Raw genomic sequence first — 15193 nt, 5'->3', positions numbered from 1 at the left:
CATTTTGGGAACCCTGAAAAGGATTAAGTAGCTTTCCTGGGGTTGGGGAAGGCTTCCTGAAGGAGGTGATGAGGAAGGTAAGGGCCTTGCAGTGCTCTCAGAACCACTGCCAGTGATAGTCAAGAAATCATGAAGACAAGGCTTGATGCCAGACAAATGTCCTGCTTTCAGGAAAAGAAAAAGAATGTATACTAGAAATTACATACAACTGGCTTGTGGTCAAGCCCCAGTAAAACTATAGAAAAGAGTACACGAAGGGTTCGTGAGCATTTGGAAGATTAAAAGTCACCCATGAAAGCCAATGTAGGTTCTTGAAGAAGAAACCAATGAAGCTGATCCATTCTTTGGAAAGGGTTAACAGGCTGGCCAACTATGGGACTGCTACCTGTTCAGTATCTGTGGACTATAGTCATGGGTCTGATAACTTCTTCCATGATACGCCTGCAGGACAGCACCACAGTCTCTGACAGAGCCACAGTCACTCTCATTAGTGTGCCTGCGGAAACTTGGGGCACTGCCCACCTCTACATCAGAGACCTCCCTCACCCAGGAAGCCTTGGGTGCAACTGGCCACTGCCCCCAGGGAGCCAAGGTGAGCTGCTCACCTCTGCACACAGTGAGACCACCAAAGCCCCTTCCAAACTCTTTTTTAAAATGTCTTTAAAGTCGCTGTTTCTCCTCCTGCCCAACGGCGCTGGTGGAAACCTAAGAGTGGCGCAATGCTTTGGACAGTGGCCTCTGGAAAGCAGCGCTACAATGTCTATTTCTCCCGGGGTCAAATGAGCAGAAACAGGACCTTTTTATAAGCCCTTTCTGGGCTCTAAGAGCTCTTACTTGAGAGGCCTCAGGCTCTACCACATGCATTGAAATGACCTACCTCACACATTTCATATAATTTTTACTGGAACAATTTGGAAAGGATTTAATACTTTTGCTTTTAAAATTATTTGGCTAAGAGTAACTCAATTAATTTATGGTTGGATCTAATTTCTCAGTAAACATCAAGCATGTTCAGGAATTCTTGGGAAGTGAAAAAAATCTAACCCACAAATTGTTTTCAAAAGTAGTAACATTTTCATGAAGACAAAATTTAACAATTAATGAACTTGACAAGATGTTACACTTTGTAGAAATTTAATTACCACAATAAATTTTGATTTTGTAGTTTTCTTTTCATATTTTAGAGCTAGTAAGTTTTCTGAGGCCTCAAACATTTTCATCAACTCCTGAAACACTCATTGGCTTCAGGCACCATGCCCATTGCTTCAGGACTGAAGAGGACTGAAAGCAGGCACAAGCATTTGGACCTTTTCCCTGGAATGATCAGAAATGATATGTGTGATGTCAACTCTGAGGTTCTGCAGGAACTGAAATGCCTTTGGGACCATACAAGCTATTCCTGTGTTTAGGTTATTGTTTTGTACTCTGGTTCACTGAAAAGCAGTGATTGATATAGAATATATATATATATATATATACATACGTCCATAACCAAAATCTTTTTTTTTTTTTTTTTTTTTGAGACGGAGTCTCACTCTGTCACCCAGGCTGGAGTGCTGTGGCCTGATCTCAGCTCACTGCAAGCTCCGCCTCCCGGGTTCACGCCATTCTCCTGTCTCAGCCTCCTGGGTAGCTGGGACTACAGGCGCCGCCACGTCGCCCGGCTAGTTTTTTGTAGTTTTTAGTAGAGACGGGGTTTCACCGTGTTAGCCAGGATGGTCTCGATCTCCTGACCTCGTGATCCGCCCGTCTCAGCCTCCCAAAGTGCTGGGATTACAGGCTTGAGCCACCGCGCCCGGCTAACCAAAATCTTATTTTGCCAAGCCTCTGGATAAATGAGATTCGAAGATCCCCATACAACTGCTCCTCACTGTAGCCACCCCTCACACCCCATCCCCTGATCCTGTGTGTCTGTTCTCCTGCCCTCACGGGGTGCCCAGTGAGTCCTGATGCTGGCCTGGGTGGGACTCTCACCTAAGCAGGCCACGTGCCGTGGCACTCAGATGCATTCATTTGGGTAGGAAATTGCAGATTCCATTTCAACAGTTAGTCCTTTCTCCTGTTAGAAAAATGTTTCAGGGAGTGGTGAGAAGACTTTTTGGAGACAGACCATCAGTGAGAGTAAGTGAAAACAGCATACAATTCTCATTAAAAGCAGACTGCATCTTAGTGATAACACGGAAACTTCTCCCTAGTGCCTGCATATGGACTAAAATATTCGCGGGAGCAACTTCCCAGAACTAAGAGCCCCCCAGAACATTTCCCACAGGCCACAGGGTCCTCTGAGTGGCCTAAGGTGGTCAAATTCTGACACCTGGGGCTGGACTCGGGGATAAAGAGGACTGTCAGGCTGCTGGCCAGCCACGGGGTCCAGTCGTGCTGTGGGCAGGAAGGACTCTGCTCCTCCCCCCACACCTCAGGCACGTCAGGGAGAAGATGCATCCCTCTTGCCCACAGAGGCCGCACTGCTTAGCTCCCAGCCTTAAGGTCAGATATTCACGGAGCCATGTTTTCCTAGTAGGAGGGGCACTGCACTGAGAGCTGATGCAGTTTGTGAGCCCATTCTCCACTAGGGCCTGGACGGGTAAATCAGGCTGATGCTGGTCCGCCCCAGATCCACAGAAAGAGAACTGGAAATAGGATGCTATGCTTGCCTGGCCTAGGTGCCGGTTCTAACTCAGCTTGGCCTGAAAGGCCCTGTGTTGGGGGTGGCAGGCACTGAATCAGCCATCAATCATCAGTGGGTCCTGGTTTCCTGAGAGGCCATGGTCCTTGTGTGCCTAATCCCCATCAAGAACCCCAGAGAGGAGGAAGGAAGTACCCAAAGCTGATCACCTCCAACACTTACCAGGGTGTGGCAGTGGGGTCCGGGCTGTGACCCGTGTACCTGGTACTCCCCCACTTGCTGATGTCCCTCCTCTGGAGGCCTCCTGACCCCAGACCCTGTGTGCCTTCCCACCCTTGTTGCTTCTCCAGGGAACCACACAGACTCGGCTCAGCCATGGGGCCGCACTTCTCTTCACGTGGAACATTTGGCCACAGCTCCGCCAAGAATGTAAATGTGGTCTTTATAGAGATGAGGTCGGGGCATTTGCTCCACTCTGAGCCCAGGTGCTGCCGAGTTAGTGTTGGCCTGATGCTCTGGGCAGAGCTGCCCTCTCAGAAGGGGCGCCAAGTTAAACACCGCTAGGTACTCTGCACTGGTCCAAAGGGAGCGCTTTGCCCACTGCACACTGAAAACTCAGTTTCATTGACAAAAAAGATTTCCATTCTTCATGTTAATATATCTTTGTGGCCTTCTGCACTGAAATTCTGACTTAAAAATAAATGGAAGACATCTACTGGTAAATATCTTACATTTAGTCTTGTATTGAAAAGCAAATGTAGTAACGTGTGTGTGGAGGAGGAATGAGTTGGGGGGGCGTGAACAACTTCAAAAATGTCAGCTTTCATCTATCAAAGGAAACAGAAAGGGATAATCTTCACAGAGCACCTGCCCCAGCTGGCCCCCATGCTGGCCGCTCTTGTGTTCATGACCTTCTCAGAATAGCTATGGTCCTTTCCCCATTTCACAGAAGAAGAAATTGAGGCTCAATGAGGACCCAGCCCAAAGTCACACTGTGCAGAGGTGAGGCCATCGAGATTGGAGCCAAGGGCTCCTGACTCCAAGTGTGGAGTCCTCCTCCAGCCCTCCCTTCCTCAGCCAGGTCTTCCTCCATCGTGGCCCAACCCTTGCCTGGCTCCCTACGAGGGCATTATTTATATGGAACAGATACAGATTTTTCAAAGTATTATTTATATGTTACAGTTGTGGATTTCTCCTCAAAGTAGGATGTTTTGTCTCTGCTATTTTAAGGGAGCCACATAAATTTACTGCTGACAATTTTTCAATGTTAATTCTTTTTCTGACTAATTTTCATCCATCATTGATGTTTCTGACCTTTGCCACTGGTGCCTTTAATGTGTGAAAAGGAAATGTGTTTGAATGCAGGAGATTTCATAGAGGTCTACTAAGGGTTCTGAGGGAAACTGTGTTTGAATATGTATTTTCGACAGAAGCTAATGGGGCCTGATTGTCATGTGAAATTCAGTGTACAGACACATACGCACATTTTCTGTAACAGCAGAAAATACTAAACACTTCGACACTATTTGATACCTACTCCATTATTCTAGAAAGCCTTAAAAGAATTACGTCTGCCTTTTTTTAAAAAAGAAAAACTTCTTCTACATCATAACAGACACTAGAATAGTTGAAAAATGGGCAAAGAACACCAAAAGGTAAATATGGAAGAAAAAAATCATTAAAGATTTTTAGAAGTTTTACACCTTGACAAAGAACTGTAAATTTGTATGTTTTATTTTGTCACTGGCTGACTGGCAAAGATTAACATTAGTTCTAAGGACACAGAGCTAAGTCAGCCTGGGTCCCTTATTCTTGAGTTTGCTCTAGTTGGGGAAAAAGAGGAGTACTTTAGTGTGTGAGCTCTGGACAAGCCCTGGGTGCATACAACTGCTGGGTCCCTTACCCACCAGGTAACCTCGAGGGGATCCCCTAATGACCACAGGGTCTGCTTTCCTACCTCATAGGAGTGTCAGGAGGGTCAGCTGTTGAAATACGTGCCTAGGACCATAGGAAATGCTCAGTACACACTGGCTATTATTATTACTACTTCAGTCATGACTCTTAGAGCAAGGAGTTTATAACCTGGGACTTTGGGAATCTATTACCTTCTGAAACTGTATACAGAATTGTTTGAGTCTGTGCATTTTTCTGAATAAAGGATCTAGAACCATCCCCAAATTCGTAAAGGGACTAGTAGCCCCAAAACATTTAAAAACACTCGCCTTTAAAAAGAGCCCTTGGTGGAAATGCCAAAAGTAAAACTGAGATCACTGATGGCGCCCACAAAGGCAGCCCCAGCTGGAGCCACGAGGCCAACTGCCACTCCCCCAGCAGCCTCCACAGCCTTTCCCTACGTGGCGCCGCCTTCAAAGGCAGCCTTTACATCTGACAATTCTGCAGCAGTCCTGGCAGCTGTGCAGTAAGAGGCTGGGCTGCTCGCTCTCAGTGGGCGTTATTTTGCAGGCTTCTGCCGGATCTTCCGTCACCAGTATTCGCATCAAACGGCCTCTCCTGTGCTGCTGACTTGGTAAGGAGCTAGGAGGCCTCCCACGCCCACCGGCGCTCTGCTCCAGCTGTTGGGGACAGACTCCCATTCTCTGCCTCCGTCCCTGGGGCTTCAAGCTGAACACAAGCAAAACCTTTTTCTCCTTCACAAATGCTCTTTCTGGAGGTCTGGCCTCCCCTTCCCCAGGAAGGATACTGAGGGGGTGGAGGGGGAAAGGCGGGAAGTGGCACTGCCAAAGGAAGCAGCTGCTTGTGCCCCATCTGCTACCCAGGGGTGGGAGTGTTGGGTCCTGCCCCATCCTTTGGAGAAGAAGCTTGGCAAAAAGGTAAATGGGTGAGAAGCTTCTCCCTGGAAGATGAAGGGAGAAGCCCCCTGAGTCAACTGTCAGCACCCAAACCAATCTTTCTTCTCAGGGTGATAGTGGGAAGCAAGGAATGAGCAAGACAGCGCCTGCCTTCCCGTCAGGTTCTAGGTGGATGAATGCTCAAATACAAGGCTTCTTCCTGCAAGGCCTCAGGCAGAGCCCACCTGAGATGTCTAACAGAGACCAGAAACCTAAGTCTTTCTGGTTTATAACCATTACCTGTGAACTAGTTGAGCCCAAACACCAGCCAGGAAGGAATGTGAGAAGTGTGACCTGCACCAGAAAAGCTGAGTACACCTGTCACTGATGGGCACCTCCCTTCAATTCCCACAGAAAGAGAAAGGACAGGATCTACAGGAATTCAAGTGGGGAGGAGGTAGTGAGGTCAGTTCCTCCCTCGTTGGGCACCAGAGCAGCCCCACCCTGCCCTGAGCTTCCGCTGCCCAGCACCACATCTGCAGAGCCTGGGACTCAATACACAGTTGTTGAATAAACACACAAATTGATAGAACATATACAATGGTACTTTCTTAGCACTTTCGTCCTTAACCAGTCTCATTGTGGGGATTTTTTTGTTTATTTCTTTTGTTTATTTTGAGACGGAGTCTCACTCTGTCACCCAGGTTGGAGTGCAGTGGGGCCACCTCAGCTCACTGCAACCTCCGCCTCCCGGATTCAAGCGGTTCTCCTGCCTCAGCCTCCCCGGTAGCTGGGACTACAGGTGCCTGCCACCACACCAGGCTAATTTTTTGTATTTTTAGTAGAGACGGGGTTTTACCATATTAGCCAGGATGGTCTCGATCTCCTGACCTCGTGATCTGCCTGCCTCGGCCTCCCAACGTGCTGGGATTATAGGTGTGAGCCACCGCACCTGGCCCTATGGGGAATATTTTGAAGAGACTGAAGCAAAACATGATCTTCTTTCTTTCAGCCATTTTCATCTGAATGGCTAGGGCTTGAAGGCCTTCTAAAGGTTCCTCAGATCAATGAGAAAGGCCCCAGACTGTCCAGACCCTTGGTGACTCAAGCTTGTACCTTCTTGCTGATGTGACCAACACTGGAGCATAAGAAACTGCCTGGGGAGGGCAGAGTTGATGGGCAGGGGTGGTGAGGGCTGAAAGACCTGTGGTAGAACACCCATTCCTTCTGACTGGGCTGCCCAAGCTCAGTGGAGTCACAGAGAATCACAGAACCCTCTGGTCTCAGTTTCAGAAGAGAGCCATGGATTGGGCTGTATCCTAGACATCATCCTTTAAGTGTATGAGCCTGCCAGGAAGACCTCAGAATGCATGAGGTCGAGCATCTGGCCCTCATTGAGCTTCCTTTGGAAAACACACAGATTGAGCTGAAAGGGAACCTGGCTCCCTAAAAAGACACTTGAAGAGCAGTGAATGAATCCCGGAAATATCCCAAAGTCTCTGGCTACATGGCCAAATTCTGGGCATGGCCTAGGCCCCCGTGACTGTGGAAGTTCATTTAGTAAAAGCTGCAGCAGTCATCACGAAGCATTGTCACTGGAAGGGCAGATGTGGAGTCAGAACTGAAGGGGGCCAACTGCACTTGGCCCCCAGAAACAGTAATCCAGCGGAACCGAGTTTCCCTGCAGAAACAAAGCCATCAGAGCCTGCAGGCACTGACCGATGTTGCCACATTTAGTAGGTCCACATCTCTTTTTCCTAATACAATGAACCTGAAAAAGATCACCCCAGCAACTTCTCCCCAAATGATCTCAGAAATCCTGACAATGCTGTATGAGGGAAATCTGATCTCCCTTCTACAACTGGAAGAAACTGAGGGCTGGGAGAAGTGAAGAAGCCCAAAGTCACACTGTGAGGCGGGTGACAGGAGAAAGTGAGCTTGGAGTGTGGGCATCCTGACCCCCAGTCCAAGGCTCTTATCTTTACAATTATTTATCAAACTCGCAAAACAAACATTGGTTACCCCAGACTGTGGGCCCGTGGCTCGCAGCTGGAGCCTCACCGGAGGTTGTGCCTGCTTGAGGTGCAGCTGGGGGTGTGGCCTGGTGACAGGCAGGTCTGTGATGTATATGCATATCTGTGTCCCCAGGCCCATGGAGAGACTGCCTGCAGGCCCTGGAGGATGGCCACGACACCAGTTCCATCTACCTGGTGAAGCCGGAGAACACCAACCGCCTCATGCAGGTGTGGTGCGACCAGAGACACGACCCCGGGGGCTGGACTGTCATCCAGAGACGCCTGGATGGCTCTGTTAACTTCTTCAGGAACTGGGAGACGTACAAGGTGAGACCCGGCAGGGGCTGTCTGTGCTGCCCACAAGGTGACTGGCCCACCCCAAGAGAGGCCTGAGCGACCAGTAGAAGAGCCCGCTCAGAGGTACATGCTGACCAAGTCCAGGCCAGTGCGGCCCCAACAACACACATACCTAAGGCAAGAAGGATGCAGACAGGGCCATTGTGCAAACCCACCAGGAGTAGTGAGAACCAGCTCCTCCTCTGACTGCTGCTAGCAACTGCTGCAGGACAGGAGTTAGTAGACCAGACCACCACAGCCCCGCAGGACAGGGTGAGAGTTTAGAAATGCTGGTATGGGGGCCCAGGAGTGGGGAGCATTTCATTCCCAACTGGGGTTTCCATGGGGAAAGACCTGCTCTCAAAGCCCAGAAGGGGCAAGTCCCAAAAGGCTCCCAGTCCCTGGGAGAAACCCCCAGAGAGTCCTGGTAGGGAACTGTGGCAATGCTCAAGTCCTAATTCCAGGCTCATCCTCTGGGCTCCCTGCTTCCCAGGGAGTTGAAATGCTCATCTGTGTAGCAGGGAAAGTTGCCAGGACTCAGACATACATGGTTCTTCACCCTCTAAACAAAGGTGGCAAGAGTGGCTCGGTTTGCCAAGTGCCCAACCCATGCCAGCACCATGCTAAGGGCTTTCATGCGTTACTTTGTTTAATCTTGTATCAACCCCCTGAGGGAGGTTCTGTGATGGACCCAGCTTACAGGTGAAAGTGTGGAGTAATTTGCTCAGGGTTGCAAAGCCAGCAATTGGCCCAGTAGTGACTGCAGGTGAGGCCTCTGACACTGAAGCTCACAAACTGAAGCCACGACGCCTTGCACACATGGCTCTGCCATGCCGGTGGATACCACCCAGTGCCAGTGGATACCACTAGGTTTTAGACCTAGAGGGGAGCCCCAGTGGATGGGACACATGCGTCACAGCTCACACCTGTCTGGTGCATTAGAGTTTACACGTGACCCTCACACACAGCCCATCTCCAGAGAAGGAGGTGAAGCTCAGTGAAGGGCAGGGATTTGTCTGAGGAATGCTTGCTGAGTGCCTACTGAGTGCCAGGCCCTCCACTTGCCACAGCACACGTGTTCCTGCAGCAAGCCTGTGGGGAAGGTAATGTAGCCTCCCTGACGTAAGAATGAGGAATCTGGGGTTCACATGATGCCTGGCACAGGGTAGGCACTCTGCATATTTTTGAATAATGTGTGAGTCACAGAGAGATTCAGTGGTAGAGTAGGGGTCTGAACCAGGTCTGCTTCATGCTCTGCTTGTTTCCCCGGCCCCTCTATCCAGGGCTGAGTGTCCGACAGCCAGGCCTGCTGGCTACAGGTACTGCAGGCCCCACATTAACACCCTCCCGGGTTTTCCCCAGCAAGGGTTTGGGAACATTGATGGCGAATACTGGCTGGGCCTGGAGAACATTTACTGGCTGACGAACCAAGGCAACTACAAACTCCTGGTGACCATGGAGGACTGGTCCGGCCGCAAAGTCTTTGCAGAATACGCCAGCTTCCGCCTGGAACCTGAGAGCGAGTATTATAAGCTGCGGCTGGGGCGCTACCACGGCAATGCGGGTGACTCCTTTACATGGCACAATGGCAAGCAGTTCACCACCCTGGACAGAGATCACGATGTCTACACAGGTAGGAAAAGTGGAGTCAAACCTAGGTGCAGGGCAGGGAAAAGAGGTCAACCAGAGCCAGAGCCCCTGACTCCAGGGCTTGGAAACGGGAAGATCCCAGGGTGATAAGCAGCTGGGCCAAGCTGCCTGACCCTGTTACCACCCCCTGAGGGTCCCTTCTCCTGCCCACAGGTCCCCTTCACAAAGCTGGGTCAGAGTGGCATTTACAAATTTAAAAAAATGGGGAGAGGAGACATAAAGAGGTATACAAATCACACGTACCAGGGCCAACTGGGGCCAATGCAGAAAGACATGTATTGGGCTGTGGCCTCACCACCTCTGTCCAAGGCACCTGGTATAGAGCTAACCAACTGCACAGGCTCTGGGCCATACACCTGGGCTCCAGTGCTGGTCCCACCTCCTACCAGCCATGTGTCCTTGGGCATGCTGCTAAATCTCCCTGGGTCTCAGTTTCTGCATCTGGAAGGAAGGACAAGAACTACCTTGCAGGGTAGGGAGAAGCGTAGAGAGAATGTACCCAAAGTGCTTTGTCTAGGATTTGGCACACAGCGAGGGCCCCACACAAGCTGGCTTTCTTCATGGTCACTGTTACTGCATGTAATGCTAGGGCACTGCTGAGAGGAAGCTATTAAGAGGAAAGCAGATAGGAGAGAGAAAGTGATTTGTCTAAGACCACATGCTTCAAATCTAGGTCTTTACTAAGAAGTCTTTATTAAACAAAAAACAAGAGAAAAAACAGAAAATTAGAAGAAACCTAGATATGGTCCGGCCCTGAGTCCAGATATCAGACTCCCACACAGTTAATGTCTCCCCAGGGCCAACATCTAGTTTCTTGAGATGAAGGCCTCTCGGCCCTGCCACGCTCCTCCCTGAGGCTGGCACCACCTGACGGCCGATGCCGCCTCCAGGCTCAGGCTGTCTGCTCTCATGGGCAAACCCAGTCCTCTCCTGCCTACATTTCCTATGTGGTATTGGTCAGAAGGCTACTCCCTCCCACTTGAGAAGCGAGCTCTCGAGACTGTTCTACAAATGGCTTGCACTTCAGGCAGGCCCTGAAACCTACATGCTAAGGTGGAGGGGATCCTCATTCCAGGTCCCCATGGCAGCCACATTCTGAAGGGTAATTCTCCCAACATCAGGGGACAGGAAGGACATGACTTGCCCATCCCTACATCACACAGACACCTTATCCACCCACTGACACTGAACTGGCTCAGCCCGAAGGGGCCCGGGAGGAGGAGCAGGCCCTTGTTCTGAAGCAGTAGGGCTGCCGAGGCTTCTAGAAGAGCAGGGCAGGAGGATGACCTTCAGAGCTGGTCAGACCCTGGGACGCAGGGGCTGCTACAGCCTTTCTGGAGGGCCGCCTCCTTAGGGAGCGGAAACTGTGTTCTATGATCCAAACTCAGATCTAGCCAGCAACAAAATCAGTGGTTGGCAAGTTCCTTGTCCCCGGAGGTGTGTGGGGCCTCCGCTGGCAAAGAAGAGGCTGGTTATGGCGTGCCCAAGGATCTCCCTGCTATACCAGTCCAACACTGCCACTTGGTCCCTGTGGCCTGGAATCATGACCCAGAAGGACCCCCAGAAAAACTCTGGGAAAACCTGGGCTGCAGCTCCCCTCTTGCTTTCTGCCTCAGACTGAGTGCGACCTCCTCACCTCATCCCACGGCCTCGGCCACCTGCTCTGTTGGGCCCTCCGACCCACAATCCTGACTGGCGCAGCCTCTCCCCTGAGTACAGGGTCCCCTCGTGAGGCCTAGTCAGGAAAGTGGGGACCACCCTTCACTAAGAGCAATGCTGGCAGATAGTGGCCCCCTCTCCTCCTGCCACAGAGTGCACTGCCCCTGCATGCCCGCGCGCACCTTCCCACAGTTTTTACTGTTGTTCTGAACTGCTTGTCCTTGGCAGCAAAATTCAGCATGATGTGATAATGCCAAGAGTTTTATGGAAATACCTTTCCTTTGTGAAGTAATATAAAAAATTGTTTGGATGGAATACGAGCCGGGGAGGACTGGAGGAGCATTTCTTCTTAAACACTTCCTTTGTCATTCTATAAAGACTCCTGACCCAACTGTTTCAACTCTAAAAATTCCTAAGGAAAAGCTTTTCTCCCTCCCTGCCCACCTCAGGCCATCTCTATTTCCTATCAGAACACAAAGTGTGGAGTTCCCTTGGGGCCTCCTTTGCACCCAGCCCTGGCTAAGTGTCAAGTACGCATCCTCATTCAATCCTCAGAGCCGTCCTGTGCGGCAGGCGTCATTTTTATTCTCATTTTACAGATGAGGATACAGTGGCTGGGAGAGGTTAAGTCACTTGTCTGAGATCACACAGCTAGTTAGTTATAAAGCTGAGCCTCAAAGGCAGGCCTGATGCATGGCCTCTCACCACCCATGGAGACGGGTTCACCTCCCAAGCGTTTCTGCCCAGATGTCTCCCAGAGAGGGTTTTGCTGAAAGCCCTGAGCAAACTATGGACACAGGTAGAATGGCCTCCTCCCAGACACACTCTCACTGCCTTCTCTCTTGCAGGAAACTGTGCCCACTACCAGAAGGGAGGCTGGTGGTATAATGCCTGTGCCCACTCCAACCTCAACGGGGTCTGGTACCGCGGGGGCCATTACCGGAGCCGCTACCAGGACGGAGTCTACTGGGCTGAGTTCCGAGGAGGCTCTTACTCACTCAAGAAAGTGGTGATGATGATCCGACCGAACCCCAACACCTTCCACTAAGCCAGCTCCCCCTCCTGACCTCTCATGGCCATTGCCAGGAGCCCACCCTGGTCACTCTGGCCACAGCACAAAGAACAACTCCTCACCAGTTCATCCTGAGGCTGGGAGGACTGGGATGCTGGATTCTGTTTTCCGAAGTCACTGCAGCAGATGATGGAACTGAATCGATACAGTGTTTTCTGTCCCTCCTACTTTCCTTCACACCAGACAGCCCCTCATGTCTCCAGGACAGGACAGGACTACAGACAACTCTTTCTTTAAATAAATTAAGTCTCTACAATAAAAACACAACTGCAAAATACCTTCATAATATACACGTGTATGAGCCTCCCTTGTGCACATGTGTATACCACATATATATGCATTTAGATATACATCACATGTGATATATCTAGATCCATACATAGGGTTGCCTTACATACCTAAATACACATACATTCAGTTCTCAGATGTTGAAGCTGTCACCAGCAGCTTTGCTCTTAGGAGAACAGCATTTCATTAGTGTTGCATTACTTGAGTCTAAGGGTAGATCACAGACTGTGTGGCTCAACTGAAAGGATCACCCTTGGCATCCATGTGCCTGGATTCTTCCAGGATGTCTACAATGCTAACCTCTCTCATAGAGGTTCCCAGCTTCTTCTCTTCAGAACCCCTTTTGGCACCTAATCAAATTTCAAACTCCCTCCTGCTCCATTTTCATACTTTTCCCCATTCTCAGGACTTTTCACCATCCATCGCCCACTTATCCTTTATTTGACACCATTCATTAAGTGCCTTCTGTGTGTCAGTCCCTGGCCACTCACCGCAGTTCAAGGCCCCCTTTCCGCTCTGTTGTACTCCTCGCCTACCTACTCCTTGCCTTTTCTGTCACACGGCCCCTTCTTTCTAGGCAAGATTCCTCAGCTTCTGAGCAGGAAACACTCTGGGCTCCAGGTTTCTGGTTGGGAAGGGAAGGCCAGGCCAAAAGCTCCACCGGTCACACAGATAATGTACTCGCAGTTTTGTATCTTCCATTCATACTTTAGCCTACATGTCATTTTAGTCTTCACACAAATAATAACCTATCTGGCCAGGAGATATAGGTTGAACAGAAGGCATCAGATCATCAGAGCCCCCGGCTGGCTACAGACCAGAGGTTCCACGCTCTCAGGCTGACTAGAGTCCGCATCTCATCTCCAAACTATACTTCCCTGGAGAACAAGTGCCACAAAAATGAAAATGGGTCACTTCTCAGGAGTTGCTGAATAATCAGGGGTCACCGGACCCCTCGGTTGATGCATTGCGGCCTGGTGGCTTTCTCAGTCCTGTTGGCCACGAAGTGTCAGTCTCAGCACTCCCAAGACTATTGCCAAGGAGGGGCAAGGGATGAGTCAAGAAGGTGAGACCCTTCCCGGTGGGCACGTGGGCCAGGCTGTGTGAGATGTTGGATGTTTGGTACTGTCCATGTCTGGGTGTGTGCCTATTACCTCAGCATTTCTCACAAAGTGTACCATGTAGCATGTTTTGTGTATATAAAAGGGAGGGTTTTTAAAAAAATATATTCCCAGATTATCCTTGTAATGACACGAATCTGCAATAAAAGCCATCAGTGCTATCTGGATGTATCTACACTCTGTGTTACTGTTTTAGAATGCCTTCTGGGGGTCTCCCATATCAGAGCCTCTTTAAGTAAAACCAGGAGGAGATTTGGCACCAGGACACACACCAGAATCATTTAAATCACACTCACCCTATCTCTGGTTACCACCTATACCCTCAGCCTCCCGAGTAGGTAGGACCACAGTAGTACCACAATAGTACTTCAGCCAAGATGGCTATCTGGAGCTCCACTTCCTCACATCCAGCTGTGTCCTGGATTTCTCCACTGGATGTCCTCCAAGCACCTTACAGGCAGTGCACTTAATGCCTGACACACCTTTCTTCTAGGTCTGGTCCCTTTTCACCAAATGGCCCCAGGTACTCAATTGCTCAGATCAAAAACAAGGACCTTTCCCTTCCCCTGTCAAGCACAATCCATCCCTCCATGCCAAGCTATCTTGCCTGCCTTAGCATAGGGTCTCATCTCCTCTCCCTTCAATTACTGCACCAGGCTCCAGACCAGGACTCTCCATCTCCCTCATTCCAATCCAACTTCCACACTAGCCGCTAGAACTGTTTCCTTGTAAAACAAATCTGTGGGTTGGGAATTGGTTCTAGGCATGACAGGAAATCCCAAAAGTTAAAGGAAAAGACTAAAAGATACAACTTTTTTCAGAACTCCAATTTTCTGCTTTCCGAGAAACAAAACAAAAAATAAAACATGACCAAGATTAAAAGGCAAATATTGAACAAGAGAAAAATATTTGAAACATATATAGCAAATACAGAATATTCATGCTATGCTAAAACCTCTTTCAAATCAAGAAAGATGCAAACCCTGTAACAGAAAACTTGGCAAAGTACATGTACACAGGAGAAGACTCACAAATGGCCGGTAAACAAGATGTCAACCTCAGTAGTAATCAGAGAGGTGCTATAAGTGAAGGACAGGGGGGGCGGAGCAAGATGGCCGAATAGGAACAGCTCCAGTCTCCAACTCCCAGCGCGAGCGACACAGAAGACCGGTGATTTCTGCATTTTCAATTGAGGTACTGGGGTCATCTCTCTAGGGAGTGCCGGACAATCGGTGCGGGTCAGCTGCTGCAGCCTGACCAGCGTGAGCTGAAGCAGGGCGAGGCATCGCCTCACCTGGAAGCGCAAGGGGGAAGGAAATCCCTTTTCCTAGCCAGGGGAACTGAGACACACAACACCTGGAAAATCGGGTAACTCTCACCCCAATACTGCGCTTTAAGGAAACAGGCACACCAGGAGAATATATCCCACACCTGGCCGGGAGGGTCCCACGCCCACGGAGCCTCCCTCACTGCTAACACAGCCATCTGCGGCGATCTATCCGCAAGGCAGCAGCGAGGCTGGGGGAGGGGCGCCCGCCATTGCTGAGGCTTAAGTAGGTAAACAAAGCCGCTGGGAAGCTCGAACTGGGTGGAGCTCACAGCAGCTCAAGGAAGCCTGCCTGTCTCTGTAGACTCTA

At 50.0% G+C, this 15193-nt stretch overlaps 2 protein-coding genes across 23 annotated transcripts in view; one reads left to right on the top strand and one right to left on the bottom strand.

Moving 5' to 3' along the window:
- ANGPTL2 (angiopoietin like 2) overlaps positions 1–13733 on the top strand; it is a 36334-nt gene extending 22601 nt beyond the window's left edge. For both annotated transcript variants that reach the window (XM_033191527.1, XM_033191534.1), the window contains exons 3-5: positions 7564–7757; positions 9129–9399; positions 11924–13733. In XM_033191527.1, the coding sequence (XP_033047418.1) occupies positions 7564–7757; positions 9129–9399; positions 11924–12123 (665 nt within the window). In that variant the 3' untranslated portion in view covers positions 12124–13733. The remainder of the gene's footprint in view (positions 1–7563; positions 7758–9128; positions 9400–11923) is intronic.
- The window catches only part of RALGPS1 (Ral GEF with PH domain and SH3 binding motif 1), a 327157-nt gene that overhangs the window by 122843 nt on the left and 189121 nt on the right, over positions 1–15193 (bottom strand). The gene's annotated exons all lie outside the window — the stretch shown is intronic.

The sequence above is a fragment of the Trachypithecus francoisi genome, unplaced genomic scaffold (genome assembly GCF_009764315.1).
Source record: "Trachypithecus francoisi isolate TF-2019V2 unplaced genomic scaffold, Tfra_2.0 Contig01585, whole genome shotgun sequence".
Lineage (NCBI taxonomy): Eukaryota > Metazoa > Chordata > Mammalia > Primates > Cercopithecidae > Trachypithecus > Trachypithecus francoisi.
This window is presented reverse-complemented; position numbering and strand designations above follow the sequence as displayed.